Source organism: Ptychodera flava, chromosome 6, assembly GCF_041260155.1.
Source record: "Ptychodera flava strain L36383 chromosome 6, AS_Pfla_20210202, whole genome shotgun sequence".
NCBI classification, from domain to species: Eukaryota; Metazoa; Hemichordata; class Enteropneusta; family Ptychoderidae; genus Ptychodera; species Ptychodera flava.
Genome location: NC_091933.1, coordinates 38,795,728 through 38,810,870, shown reverse-complemented (window position 1 = coordinate 38,810,870; position 15,143 = coordinate 38,795,728). Strand labels below are relative to the sequence as shown.

At 38.5% G+C, this 15,143-nt stretch overlaps 1 protein-coding gene across 1 annotated transcript; it reads left to right on the top strand.

Moving 5' to 3' along the window:
- Positions 1-1,309: 1,309 nt before the first annotated feature.
- Positions 1,310-14,698, top strand: LOC139135730 (uncharacterized). Its single transcript, XM_070703379.1, has 3 exons — positions 1,310-1,561; positions 12,549-12,747; positions 13,830-14,698. Exons 2-3 carry the CDS (start codon positions 12,588-12,590, stop codon positions 14,168-14,170), a joined length of 501 nt encoding a protein of 166 aa, XP_070559480.1. The 5' UTR covers positions 1,310-1,561; positions 12,549-12,587; the 3' UTR covers positions 14,171-14,698.
- The last annotated feature ends 445 nt before the right edge of the window (positions 14,699-15,143 follow it).

The following is a 15,143-nucleotide window of genomic DNA, read 5'->3' as shown; positions in this document are numbered from 1 at the left end:
TTCCGATGATGATCGCGATAGAGATCGAAAATCGTGTAAAAATACATTTTGTGGTTGGTGTGTTGTCATGTTTACACCTTGAAATTGTTTATTATCGATCTAGTAAGTCGTCGTTTAAACTGTCGAATTTGTAAAAAACGCCGTTGATGAAATCATCAAGAATTCCTGCTACGGTGTTCTCTGTCGTTATTACATTACCCTTGAGGGGCTTCAAGGTCGACGAGACGAAATGATTGCTGAGAAGGGATTCGAGAAAGCAGTGCGTGTCGGACTGCTTTTGCCATGGCGTATTTTACCCAATTTTAGGTTTTGTGAAATCATTCTGAAATGTGAAAGGGAAATCTTCTCGTTTTCTTGAAAATTGTTAACAATATATGTCCCGAAAGATTTCAGATAAAGGACGGGAGACTTTTGAAGAAAAACTTGCCCTAGAAAATTTTGTTTTACATTGAAAACGTATTTTACGGTGAGTAAGCTTATATATTCTTTCAATAAATTTTAAAATAAACGGTCAAAATTTTGAGAAGTAAAAGCAAAATTACGACATCTTTAACGGGGAACCAATGAAGTTTAGAGCGGGAATACGAGATGCCTTAGTGTTTAACATCACTAATAAAATACCAGTTTTCTAGCGTTCGTTTAATCGAAACACGTCGGAGGAGAAAATGCTACTAATAATACGGTATCATCTTGCCCGGATCAGCTGCCGGCAATCGCATTTGAAATTTACCTAGTATTGGCGGCAGATGACGACCGTATATCCAGTAAAACAGATTGACTGCTTTGTCGAAATGACACAGGCTTACATTCGCATGACTTGCCCACTCTCTGAGGGAAACCATCCCCCACAAAACACAGAGCAACAGTAATGCGAATGGAAATCGACGGCGATGAGCGGAGAACTTCTCACCCGTTTGTCCACATTAATGATTGCAATGTTTTTGCTTCTCTAAATTTGTGTACATAAAACCAATGAATTGTGCGAAGTACGTCTTCGATGAGCTGGAAAGAACCATCAGACGGATTATACCGTCCCAGTATCGACAGAAGATGAGTATTGCATTAAAGCTATTGGCTTTACTTTCGGCGGCATATGCGGGAGTGTGGACACCTCATTATTCACCTCACTGGCTTGATAACTTCACATGATGTTGTTTAAATGTTAATTGTCGGAGTCGTCATTACTTCGCATTAGATTACTTGGAGTCTCTAGCGATTTGATCCGGCCTTTCTTATTTCCTATTGGCTTGCAAGCTGTTTAATTATTCCATTACAGTTTCTATTTCAATGCCCAGCCATCGCATTCGCGAAAATTTGAAATCGCTCTCGAAGATGTGATTGAGGGAAACGGGGGAGCGACAGTGCGAAGGTCGCTCATCTGGAGGTGTTGCCACTCAAGCTACCGCCGGCTTTGTGAGAATGTTGCGTTGTGGCCGGACACCCCCTGAAAGAAACTAACATATATACGGGGATGACGTTAGAAGGCTTGCAAGTACTGAAGAGTGTGGAAGTGACTGCGAATAGTTGATGTGGACTTGTTTGAGAAGTAATTTCACGGCCGGTAAGTGACATAGAACTTCTTTCCTCTACTTCTGCGGAGTTGCCAAAATCGATCAGCGGGCTTGATTGATACTCTTTCCTCGTGTTTTTAACGGGTTCTTACACACTCTGTACATGGCGCACTGATTGTGAGAATGCATATTAGTGAGCGTGCCGTGTCCAATTTCTCATCGTCACATAGTTGACGCGTTAAAATGCTCAAATAGCCTTCGGCATGTGACAGACACAGAGACAGGCTATACACAAATTGAGTACTCGCTTTTTTACGGCTTGAAGTAGTGTAGGTTTCTCGGCGGTTATATTAGAAGACCAGACTTACAAAATCACGTCTTATAGCGGATCCTGAAATTGAACAACCGAAGCACCGAGAGAACACACACATGTTTATTTCGGAGTCGGAGAAAACTTTTATAGCGTGAAAAAACACGATAGTTTCGAAATAGCCCAGAATTAAGTATTGATCTGTGAATAGTTCACTATCTCTATATTGCTTGATAGACAGTCAGTCTCTTAAAAAAATCTATGATTTCCCTTTTCTTAGTTATTCGACAAGGAGTGTCTTCCAACATCGCACTTTGCGAGATTCTTGGATATACATGAACGGCTTTATTTTCTCAAGCTTCCTGACGTATTAAAGTCGTAATCACTGACTTCCCAATAGTGCTAGTTCCTTTGATTTTGTCGTGATTGGACAAGTTTCCAAATACATCAGCGTATTTCACTGATGAACATTTCACGCGGCTACGGACACAAACTAAAAAACCGTTCTGACCAAATAAATGATGAGTTTCGTCAAAACTCTCCAAATTTACGCATCTATCTATCTATCTATCTATCTATCTATCTATCTATCTATCTATCTATCTATCTATCTATCTATCTATCTATCTATCTATCTATCTATCTATCTATGCCTGTCTATTTATCAGTGTCTGTCTATGCATCCTTCTATCCATATATCTTTCTTTCTATCTCTCTGTCTATCCGTTGAATTAAATAATATCTATCTAAACAATTTTATCACTTCATTACGTGTGCAATGTGTGTAAACGTGTTGTATAACATGACGAAGCAATCACGTCATTAACTAGTGGTGAAGCGTGTTTACGCACATCATGTATTGGGTCGCTTTTTGCCATTGTTTGAATCGGTTCCAGACGAAACATTCTGAACAAGCAATGCCCACTTCCATGTTAGCTCACCTAAATGGTACATGAACGTTGAGACCTTGTTACGTGCTAAAATTTCCCTTGTCAAAGCCATTTTGTACGTACTGTAGAATTCATTGACGAAATGCAAACTCAGAGACCTTAAGTTTTTGTTGAGGAACATCTTACACTTTATAGAATACATATTTTATACAGTAAAATCAATAGTGATATAGGACTGATAGCTTCAATAGATGCGCTTGAAGCACTTTGCTACGCTGTTTTGAAGTAACACACACACACGCGCGCGCATATATATATATATATATATATATATATATATATATATATATATATATATATATATATATATATATATATATAGTGTCAATATCGATGCTCTTTATAAATAATCGCAGAGAACATGGAAGATGCAATACTATTTTATCGTGGGAATATTAGTATTTTCACTGCACTTTTAAGTGATAGAGGGAAGTTAGATAAAAATATCTAGTAATTTTGCTCTATTTATGCGTTACGGATCAAATGTGTACTTTTCCTAAAGGACTGGTGACTTGGAGTAATACTCAAATAAAATGGGATCTTCAAAGTAATGATTTTAGGGCAATTTTCGAATACGCCGTCAATTAACTCGAAGAATCAGAAATTTGCACAAAGGGTCAAAGTCCCTGGCAATACGCGGCCACTTCATAATGGACATTTTATCCGCTGAGACGCACCTTGTTACGACGGCATAATACTCTGTTACGGCTGAGTAAGGGAGCATATCGGAACAATTTCTTGAAGGCACCATCTCGGGGAAGAAATACGACACTCCTTGAAGTATTGAGCCTTAATATTCATTGAACCGATGAGAGAAAAAAAAATCATTCTCTTAAAAATCTTGAAGGCGACTTGTTTTGCAGTAAGACTTGATAACTCAGTGAATGAAACGAAATTAAAGCCCCATAGGCTGCTAAACATGCTAATCCCGCCGGATTTGAGTTTGACAATGATGTACCCAAACAACATATCTTCTCGGAGACAAGTACGAAAGGTACAACTGATACAATTGAAGGCGGGAAACCATATACCTTTAAGACAATGACCCGACGTTTGCACCAATGTTAAAATCGAAAGCAGAGAGTTAAAAGGTGAAACAAGTATGGTGTCGAAGCGAAACTTGCAAAAGGCTGTCCCCGTAGAAACAACCTTACGTGACTAATGTTCCTTGAGAAAGGACGTTTATGTCATGGTGGACATTTCAAATGTTTAACAAAGGTGTTTGCAATTAATTATTTGGCAGTATGTCTACCTGAATAATAGAAGTAACAAGAGTGACGTATATCTAAATTACGACTTGGGTTGAGCTATCCAAATGATTTTGATATATGCTGTAGCTTTGTAACAACTTTTTTTATTCTTTGAGTGAAATCAAAGGTGAATCACAGAAGAGCATTGCAATTATTTTGGTGTAAGTCAATGTCGATGAAATGTTTAAGAAATCTGCACAGTAACTGTTTTTCTTACTTAATATCACGATTAGACGTCGATCATAACTTTTCCTGTGACAGGCATATTCTTAACAAACTAAAAAATAAATAGTTTTGATAGAGTTACAGCGAAACAGAATCAGGGACAGAAAGCCAAACAAATAGAGACCGGAAAGATGGGGAGATATGGATGCTAGGAGAGTGGTAAAGGACAGGCATAGACATTTTTGGTATGTAGAACGTCATGTCGCGTGACTTGAAAAGAGTCGGGTTTCAAAAGATATAAATTTATGATAGCAGTATCTCGTCTTTTTGCACATTGCTTTCATAGCATTGCCCAGCTAGGTTAGAAACTGATCATCATGCGGACGTGGCGTACATATCATATTTGCTATCAGTACCCCCCCCCCACCCACAGTCGTTGCAAACGCCCTGCTCACTAGCAGTCACTGTAGACACAGTTTGTAGCTTTTGTTAATTTTGTGAGTAAATCCATCAAGAATTGTCTGTTTTAGTTAATGATCGAGCCAAGAAGGCAGTCTGACAACTCGATCTGACGGAATAGAAATGCTGTCGTCCCTCTAGGCTCCCTTGACTCGCCGATTTATAGGGCCTGTAAATGTCATCCATACTTCGTGATGGATAGCAATAAAACGTTTTGCCCCGGGAACAGAACTGCGCTGTCATGATGGAAAGTAATGGCTAACATTCAAAAACTCGTCAGAAACTCTATTTAGGAATTTGAAATACTGATGTAAAACCAGTCTTCGAAGGGAAACTGAAATTTAAAGAGTCGAGAGTGAAATTGATTGCGCTATCAAAACCTCACTGGGGACTTTTCATTCAAAACAAAATATGTACCTTATTCAGACATTACATTTGTTATTTTGTGCCGCCTAAACATTCGTCAACATATTAACATTCTTAAGAACACTAGAGTAGTTAAATATCTTCCTGAAAATGTCGCACATTCATTAGAACAGATGATTCCTGTTAAAGAGCTGGAAAGTTCCCCCAACGGGCCGCGAACGTAGATGTCGGAAATAAATAGTCAGCGACTTGAGAGTGGAGTCTCCCAGACGGCATTCGTAAGATGTTGAGGGATGGCGTTCGTAATTAATGGCTGTTTTATAGACGGTGAAGGGATACGTTTCGTTGCAGCCCTAAAACAATAACAATGATAAAAGTGACACCAGCAGAGGGACTTTACCCGCTACTTATCACAGTTGTCCTGTATGCAAGACAGTCGTTTACATTTCCCTATGCAAATAACGATGCTAGGATCAGGTCGACGCGAGCTTGATGCGAAGAAAAGGATGTAATTTCAGTATTAATTTCCTGGCTTACACAGTTTATCCCTGGATCAAGCAGGGACGTGTATTCTTTTTCTACTATTAACTCTTATTACCGGACTTCTCTCTCCCCGCAGAATTTCATTTATTTCATTGTTGGGTTTTCTGGCACCATCCACAGCTAAGTACGCTACCCTCAAACTCGGCAAGCACAAACGCAGCTAGCTGTAAGACTTCGTCCTAATTTGGAGATTACCAACAAGAAAGCGGACAAGTATCTACAACATACAACGCGGGTAAGGGGGGATATGAATGACCGAAAGCATCAGTATAATTGGGCAACATTTTACCAGTTGCTCCACACAAAAGGTCTACATAAATTGACAAAATTAAACACATCCATTTCATAGAGCTTAAAAAGTTTTTATGTCTTCCCTGCAGCGAATCAAATTAAACGACAGCGCCTTATATGGAAATGATATATCAGTCGCCATGGGAATCGAACATATTACACTTTGCACGCGGGAATAATTACTCTCCACATGCTTCCGATCAGAGAGAAAACCTTTCAAATATTCAACAGGCGACATCGTCCAGAATTTAAGGTATACAAAAACGCCAACGAAGAGGCCTTAAAGAACCAAATAGAACATGGTTATTTGGTAATTTTTGGTTTGTTAAGCTCATGAAAACGTGGAATTGAAAACGCGTCGTTAAAATGTATAGCGCGTCGTAAAAAAGCATATCGCCATATGTTATTAGTGTCTCTTAAGCCGCTCAGAAAAATTGAGCAGTTTAGGGAGTGTCGTCATTTATGATGAAGTCACTGTCGTAAAATGTAGGAACTTAAAACAAGCCCTATACCGAGAGAATAAATCACTTTGCGAAAATACAGCAGTAAGGTGACATAGTATAAGGAAAGAGGACATATCTGAAAACATCGAGAGTGACAGCTCGTCTTTCCAATTAATTCTTATTGGGGTGACAGCACAACCGAATATTAGCAATTAAGTGTACAAAGATATAGTTTACTTTATAGCAATGGTTAACCGAAAAACTGCTGTAAAGGTATATGTAGACAGTACAACAGATGTAGGTTGAGTGAGTGATACATAGTACACGAACACTCAAGTTAAGGATGTTGCTTCGCCTCATCCAAGACGCAGACGTGATAACAATTACGTCAATTACGTAAAATGTGTTGTACAGTGTGGAACATGACACCAGGAGAAGTCGTGAGTCTCATACAAGATCTATAGTTGACGTACACGCAAAAAGAAACCAATTGCTGGTGGAGAATTGATCCATCACAAAAATACAACTGACATTTTAAAATGAAAGATTATATACTCTCTTCTGCAGCAGTAACGTGTTTAACCTTTGATCTTGCCCAATTCTATATGGACGTAGACTTTTCACAAAGGCACTCAAGGGCTACGTTTGGAGTTAGTTTATCCAATCACACGAGAGTTGAATTGAGATAAATGTTGCCATTTTTCCTGCAATGTAATGCATATTTTACACACTCTGATGGAAGTTTCGATAATTTGATTTGTATTACCAAGAATAGCACTCTGTCAATCACAAAATCTTTTTAGTGGCAAATTTGAATGGAAAGCATTATCTTAGAAATCATTGAAAACTTCAGTTGCAAGATTACATCGAAATTTCGAACCATAAAAATACGAAAAAGTGCTGTTTTGATCTAAACATGTAGTTCTGATCAAAGATTAGAATAATTGTTGTGAATCACTTACCGATGTTTCTAATATATGACGCAAGATAATGGATAGTCATTTTAGATATTCGAAAATTGTGTCAACTCATATGTACGATTAACCAAGCTGTAATTAATTGAGTTTTTATGAGACCAGTCGGGCAGCAAAGCAAAGCAAAGCGGTATCGTAACATGAAGACCAAGTTTAGTAACGGATTTGAATCAACGACTATTCCCTAAATACCGTTCACATGTCGATACGTTTAAGATGTTTTACAATTTTTGCACGCAAACTTTTCCGATGCGCCCACGCTATCTGATAGACCATAAAAAAGTCTACCGCCGATCGTTTGGAGTGCGAAAAGTTAAACAGTTTATTACAATAGATATCGTGATTAAATCAGTCAATAACAATAATCGGCACTTTTAGGCGTGGTCGAAGCTATATTTGGAATCCGGTTATATACTGTTAAACCCGCGCAAGCAACACGCCATGCGAAACGTCTCATACATGATTAACCACCTCTACGCGATCGTCTAAATAATTGATAAGCAAACGTCAAAATCGCAGTCTCATCAGTAGACTTCGAAGATTGGCGTGGTACTTTATGAAAGAATGCTTATTTTTTATCGTCATTCAAATTCCATCTCCCTTTGTAGATGAGGTGAACTTCGATACGTTCAAAAAAAGTTGGTGAACATCTTGCACATATTACCTGAAAAATGCGCAACTCAAACTGAGTTGAAGAGTAGTCTCGAGACTGAACTGAATACACTTTCGTTTGATGCGAGACCCGGGATTCTTGGTTTACAAATTTGAAAACCATGGGACGACAGATATCCATCATTTATAATGGCCTTCAAGAAAGTCGTAGAGGAGTGACTCTCATATAGCTTTGTAAAAATGACAGAACTCAGTCAGCGAAAAGCCCTGCAGTTCCCAGTCACAGGATAAAATTTTAATGAGAAGGAAATCAAAGACCAGCTGAACTGTGTGTTGTTTTTAATGAAACATGTCGTTTGTAAGCATGTTATTTTACGCGCACTCTCGATGAAGCACGTCGGACTTTTGCGCAATGATTGTTCACTTCTGGTGGCCATCTTGTTCACCGTGTCCTTCTCGAGACGGCCATCCTGCTTACCGTTGATGAAATTTTGCAGGAAAAGAAATGACAGCTTTATGGGAAAAGGGGCAAAAAAACCTATTCATTTATTTGCTGCAATTCTGGCCAGTATCAAGGTAAATTCTTCCCTCCCGTAATGTAGTCTCATAGTCCTGCACACATTCATTTAATTTAGTATAGTCTGTTGGCCTGTTGGACCAGTGCAGTGGCAAACTCACCGGTTGGAGCTAAACTTTTAATCGCCCCGTATGTCGCGTCATTTAATTTGCTCAGATGTGATAGACAAATGATTAGCTTTTACCTATGTTAATTACTTAACCGTCAAATACAAGTGGAAGCTAATTAAGTTAAACCACATAAAAGATTACACGTTGTTGTACTGTCTGGCAAGCTTTCGAAAGATACAAAGACTGAACAGTTGGAATCACGAATCACCAAGGGAATCACGAACTAATCAAATACTGCCAATTTTGACGCTACAGCAAACAAGCAGGTATTATTGACACTGTTATGATATATATATATATATATATATATATATATATATATATATATATATATATATATATATATATATATATATATATATATATATATTATATATATATATATATATATATGGATTCCTGTCCTCATTATTTTGTAAATAGCCAACTGACCTTTCCTATTTTTAAATTTTAATGGCAATGAAAGTCGCTTTATTCCGGTGAAAAGACGGTCTCAGTTGAATTCCTTTCTTGAAAAACGTCCTCGAAGGATAAGAAACACTTTCAAACGGCGCCCACATGAGAGTTGAAGGATTAATCTTCAAGCAGTTGCACAGTACTTTCATGAACGTATTTTTACACGGAGCTTGCACAGAACTAGGCCAAGGCGATGAGTTACAGTTAGCAGAAGTAAACAAGGCTTTATTTTATATGAAAAAACGACTCAAGATTATTGCCAAGGTTACTTTATCCATGGTCTCTCTAAAATGCATTTTACAGTGTTTACACGTTTAAAAGTTAAAATTATGAAGCAAAATGTTTCATTCTGTTGTAGGTGCTCTTACCACTAAAGTGTACAGTGCTAACAATACCTAGGCTTGTAAGTTTCATTTTTTCAGTCCTCAATATGATGGTCCAAATTTTCGTAGAATATATTTACGATCAGGGTGAAATACAGTGTTACGACATTAAACAATTTGAAACGCGGCTACATATGTGGAAGGAGTTCTGTTTGCATATTTTGCAGGGTTCCAGATCAAATACGGCGATTACTTCGACGCATGAGCAGTAAGGCTAGCATTGGGGCACCAATAAATGAAGCAATAGAAATGTATGGCTTGGTTAATCAAGATTACATTCATTCTAAAATCTCTATCTGGTCAATTTTCCATGAAAGAGACAGCGATTCTGGAATTAGACTGTCATCATTGGAAATATGTTCCCGATTTGGCCGGCTTCACGAAAACATAATTAAGCTCCTCGTGCGAGGAAGGTTTTTTTTTGTACTTCTCTTTTGAGTACAGCTTACCAAACTAGCAAAATTGAATTAAATGACCCTCTCTCTATCTTAGCTATTCGCAGTACTGCCGCCGATGTCGTGTCATTTTCGTTACACTTTTTACGCCTAATCGAAACAGATTTTCCAGGAGGGATTGCAGGCAATAGAACGTAGAGTCGAGTTACGCTGTTGAACTTGAATGAAACGATTGATATAATTTACGGCTGATTGAAAAAAAACCAGGCATGGACTCGATAAAGAGTCAACGGTGAAGAAAATCTCAAGCAACGTGAACGCTGATAAGAGATCGACAAGAGTGGCAATTACTTGCCTGCATGGTAATTTCTAAAATTCTTTCGCGGCTTGTCTTCTATTCGTCAAACCAATTCTTCGAATTTTCCGAAATCTCGCGAATTAAAACTGACAACGTGTTTTGATTGCAGAAATTGGCCGCTTTCATTCACCAATGCAGGATTGAGTTCGCCTGTCTTGGTTCGCTTTGGACAACCTTTACCATTTACTGCGGTCAACGTTCGTCTAACTTCAATTTAGATCTTGTGATTTTAGTTGCAACGGTTCTCTGCTATTAAGGGATACGTAAAATTTAAGGCGGTTTTTATTATCGTGACTGCAATCTGGTAAACCAATATGAGTCTTGTTTTATCAATACCATTAAATGCGAATTAAGAAATCGATAATTATTCGACTTGTCAATTATATTTCACCGTGGATACATTAGTGTACCGTTACACATTGAGAAACCATTGTGTCTTTGAATGTCAACCCTCTGAACGGATGATAACGGGGAATTCATTGCCAGGGTCCCCATCAGTGTAATTCGGGCCCTCTGATGTGAATCGGACGCCTATGGTGTGTGTATTATCCCAAACGGGGCATTAATCCGTTTGGATTATACTCCCTACTATACAGCTTTGTCTTTGTCTGCGGGGCAACATGCGATACTGAATTCTAACTTTAGAGATTTACCGGCTTGTCGTTCAGTCTCAACGAAATTGGAGCCACTCTGGAGGAATTAAATTTACACTCATCTAAAAACGCCGAGCATTCACGCTCCTACATGCCGATGAGAAAAGCGTTTTCCCAAACCGACTATAATGAAATTAGGATCGTTATAATACGACTTCAATCAATCAAATTATTTTCGTCCGATTACACTATTTGATAAAAATTATCCACGCTCAGTTCAATTTTCAAAAACATGGATTTTATCAAAGGCGTGTTATCAAAATGTAGGTTTGTGTGATTTACACATTGCATGATAATTAAAGACAATTATTTCTCTGTACTGTCGTCATTGCCTACCAATACGTCACGACCCTGTTTCCCTGGGGGGAAACATATGTATATCGGAAAATGTGTGCAGCTGAAAGAAAGGCTTGTAATTTCTGGCCAATGTAGCGATTACCTAGCAAAGGGCACCATGGTACCAAGACCAAGGAGATACGGTATACACAAAGACAGTTTCGCGACGCTGACTTCAAAACCAACCATGTTATTTCATACCGTCTGAGTGACCAGAGGGAGCTTAATAGTTATATCTGAGTCAAAACCTACCCGATTAGTCTGTCCGACAACCGTGTACGCATTCTCATTTTCTGTCTCGCAGTGCCATTGTCATCAAGACAGAAAATACCATATGCAGTACTAGAATTTCCGTGATCTCATACGGGGTCGCCGAACAAGCCATACATTTCAATGGACAGTCCCTATGATCCGGTATCTTACAGTTAATGAAGCTTAATATCAAATCATTGAATAGCTGCCCAACCTGGGTTAGTTCGTCGTTTATCAAATAGTATGCGGTATACCTTTACCGCCTTATTCAAAATATTCCAAAATTTTTAAAATGTATGCACAATCCCAAACGATATATCTTGCCGAGAAAATCAAGGTGATTTACAATGTTATATTAGAACGCCCCAAGGATCGACATTAAGCGATTAAATGCTCTCTCATGGGTTCATAAATAACAGTTTATAGGAGTTTTCGCTTTCGTGTCTTACTTATTTTGTTACCGGAATAAAATCATCGGGTTTTATTTTGATCCAAGGTAAATTCGATTTTGCAGATTAGTTTGACAAACGAAAACTCACGTTGAACCACACGTGTATTGCTTCACAATAATGGAGCTCGCAAAAAATTGTGAAACGTTGCTACTTCGAGGCCAATTAGTGTATGGGCTTGTATACTAGTAAACCTTTGATGGACTGTACGCAAAATAAAAAAGCTTAGTGAACTGCATAGGGCACGTCCTGTGTGTATGTGCCACGGTTTATCTGTTTAATACTCCCGTTGGTATATAATTGAAACAACTGCCCGATGATGCAGCAGTTCTTAAGGTCGTTCGCACCTTGAAATTGAAAGACCCAAGGAATCTTGCAGCTATTCTCTTTCAAAATCAAAAATATAATTTGGGGTCACTATCCAAATTTTGGTACTTTGTAAACAAATAACCGTAAATTTACCGATATTTGACATTCAAAATAACCCCCATCTTGTGTTAACTCCATGAGGAAAATTAGATTTTCTATTTTCACAAAATAAGACGGATAAAAGTTTACTTTCACTGAGAGCTTCAAAGTTAGATCACAGGGCACGTCTGTCTCTGAGGCAATTTCGATGAGTCCAGTTGTATCCTGTATAGTTTTGCTTGAAAGTACTGTCTTCCATAAAGTTTTTCTTGTCTTTTGTCTATCTCTACGCCACAGATAACAGTTGAAGAATTGCACGGGAGTCACACGAACACAATGGCAAAGTGTCGATACAGACATCTAACGAAAGCAAATGGTCTTTTTGTGTACGTTTTCCTTGTTTCATGCCTACTGGTTAATCTCTCAGATGCAGACGACCACTTGGAAGGCGGGGAACTGGAAGAATATAAAAGCAAAGATGTCAATTTACTTTTAGGTATGATACGTTTATACTCAGCCTAATGTAATGCTAGTTCAACCGGTCAGAGAATGCTTTGACTGTCGAAAACTCCGTAGTTCTACATTGCTAATCTTCTGGAACTAATTTTGCACATCGTTCGGAGACTCTTGACACCTAACAGTTTATTGACGGCAATCTATTCATATCAGCGTTGCAAATCTCGCCGAGGTCATCATCAAATCCATACTTTTTATGTAGATAATGTCAGTGTATGTCCGGACTTTCAATGAATGTAAATGTGCAAACAGCAGACTTAAAAAAAAAACGTTTAATAAATAAAAAAATAAAAATTGAAATTCTGTGCCTATCTCTATAAAGAGAGAAAACCTCTTGGTTTCGTAAAGACTGCATTTGAGAAATTGCCGTACATATCAAGGTACCTTGAAAAACTACCCAGCAGATTCTATGCAGCGCCGCTACTGCACCCTTCAACAAATCAGTCTGGCACCTAAGGTACCACCGGAAATATCAACCCGACACGAAACGACAGGCCAATTAATGAGCTATGCTTTACGTTCGGCTGACAAATATCAATCTCCCTCCCGGACTACGCTCGTTTCTAACTTAACGTATGTAGGTTTTAATCGATTTATTTTTCCCCCGCCGTCCAAGGAATTCCCGTCAGGGATTCTGATCACGCGTACTAATGTATGGTAATCATACAATTAAAAATCAATCGACTATTCTCTGACAGTAATATTAACCAATGTAATTGCAACAGAAATTCACTGAAATAACCTAAAGTAACTATTATCCCTGTGACTTCAATCAACGTTTTAACCTCTTCGCTAGCAGATAATATCTCTGGGCTACAAAATTGCCGGAACAGCCTATTCCATTCCGGTCGTCTTTGAATATTGCCTGTATACATATATATGCGACGCGATTTGTGCAGACTTAATGTTCGTTGTTATCTTTGTCAAATGTTTTGTACGTTTCGCCAGGATTTGCTAATTCCATTACTCGTCCTATATGCCCTGCGTCATCAGAGCTAGGTTAAGCAAAATCGAATTCAATGACATGTAAAAGAACTTGGTGAATATGTGCTTTTATTGCAGACACGCTTCTAGAAAAACCAAACGCAGGTCTCGTCGACGGCGAGATCCCGTTCGGTGAACTGACGGAAGAAGAGAAAAGACAGTTTCTGAGCAGCAGCTTCGGCAAGAGGCAATTTCTCAGTAGCAGCTTCCCAGGAAAGAGACAGTTCCTGAGCAGCCCCTTCGGAAAACGCGACTCAAGCGGCCAGTTCTTCAGCGGAAAGAGGGATCCACAGTATTTACAAGGAAAACGCGACCCCCAGTTTTTCAACGGCAAGCGAAGCGATCAACCCGTGTACGAGAAGAGATCCGCGCAGTTTCTCCAGGGCAAACGTACGCCACAGTTCTTCAACGGCAAGTAGCTCGGTCACGAGAGAGATGACACGATCGTGTACAAATGATCATATCCTAGAAAAAAACTATAAACAATTGAAGTTGTGGGGGCATTAAACGAAAGGGGAAGTAGACTTTGATTTAAATGATCTCTGAAACATGAGTCATCTTTCTCAGAAAATAAAATCAGTTTAGATTTGATATCATCGTTTATTTTATATGTATTAGTGTACAATTTGGTATAGCTTCTTACGTTCACATTTGCCTCCGAATGCAGTGATATTTCGATTAATGGCGATCGCACACGATAAAATATATTGTAAAATAAAGTGAACAAACAAATTATGTTTACCTGAATACAAGACTTTATAAATAAATTTGTTCCTCTCAGAACTGATTAGTTTTATTTTGTATGCATGTGGCGTTTGCTTGAATTTTGTCTTTTCCTAATCAAAATATGGAATTGTTTTTAAATGTGACTGGGACATTTTAGCCAGTCTAGCTGTATAAACTTTGGCATTAAAGGCGTATGATGACTGCCTCAAACAATAAAAGAACGTCTCCTTGTTTATCTGTCACACCCGTCATGTCCGCTGTCCATGTAAAGTTTATCCCTCCTAATTTCCTTTTTCTTGCAATTTTAATTTCCGATAGATGTTTTTTTCCCTTCACTTTTGTGTAATATATAGAACGAATGTTGCCCAAGGGCGTCATGAATCTACAATTATTATTTTAATCTTTGACAACTTTTAAACGCGACGCTGAGGCGATTCAGGTTTTGGAACAAAAGTGACTTGATCAGGAGTAAAATCAGACAATGGAAAACTTACCATATGTAGGATTCAATCTTCCAGCCTTTGCAAGCGATCTCCAACGACAAACCAATTCGACTGGACCCCGCCATCCTAAATCTCAGAAATTGTCTTCGCGTTGCCATAGCCATTGCTAAAGTATTATTCTATCGCGTAGCCTTTCTTGAACTCGCTGACTCATATAAATCAG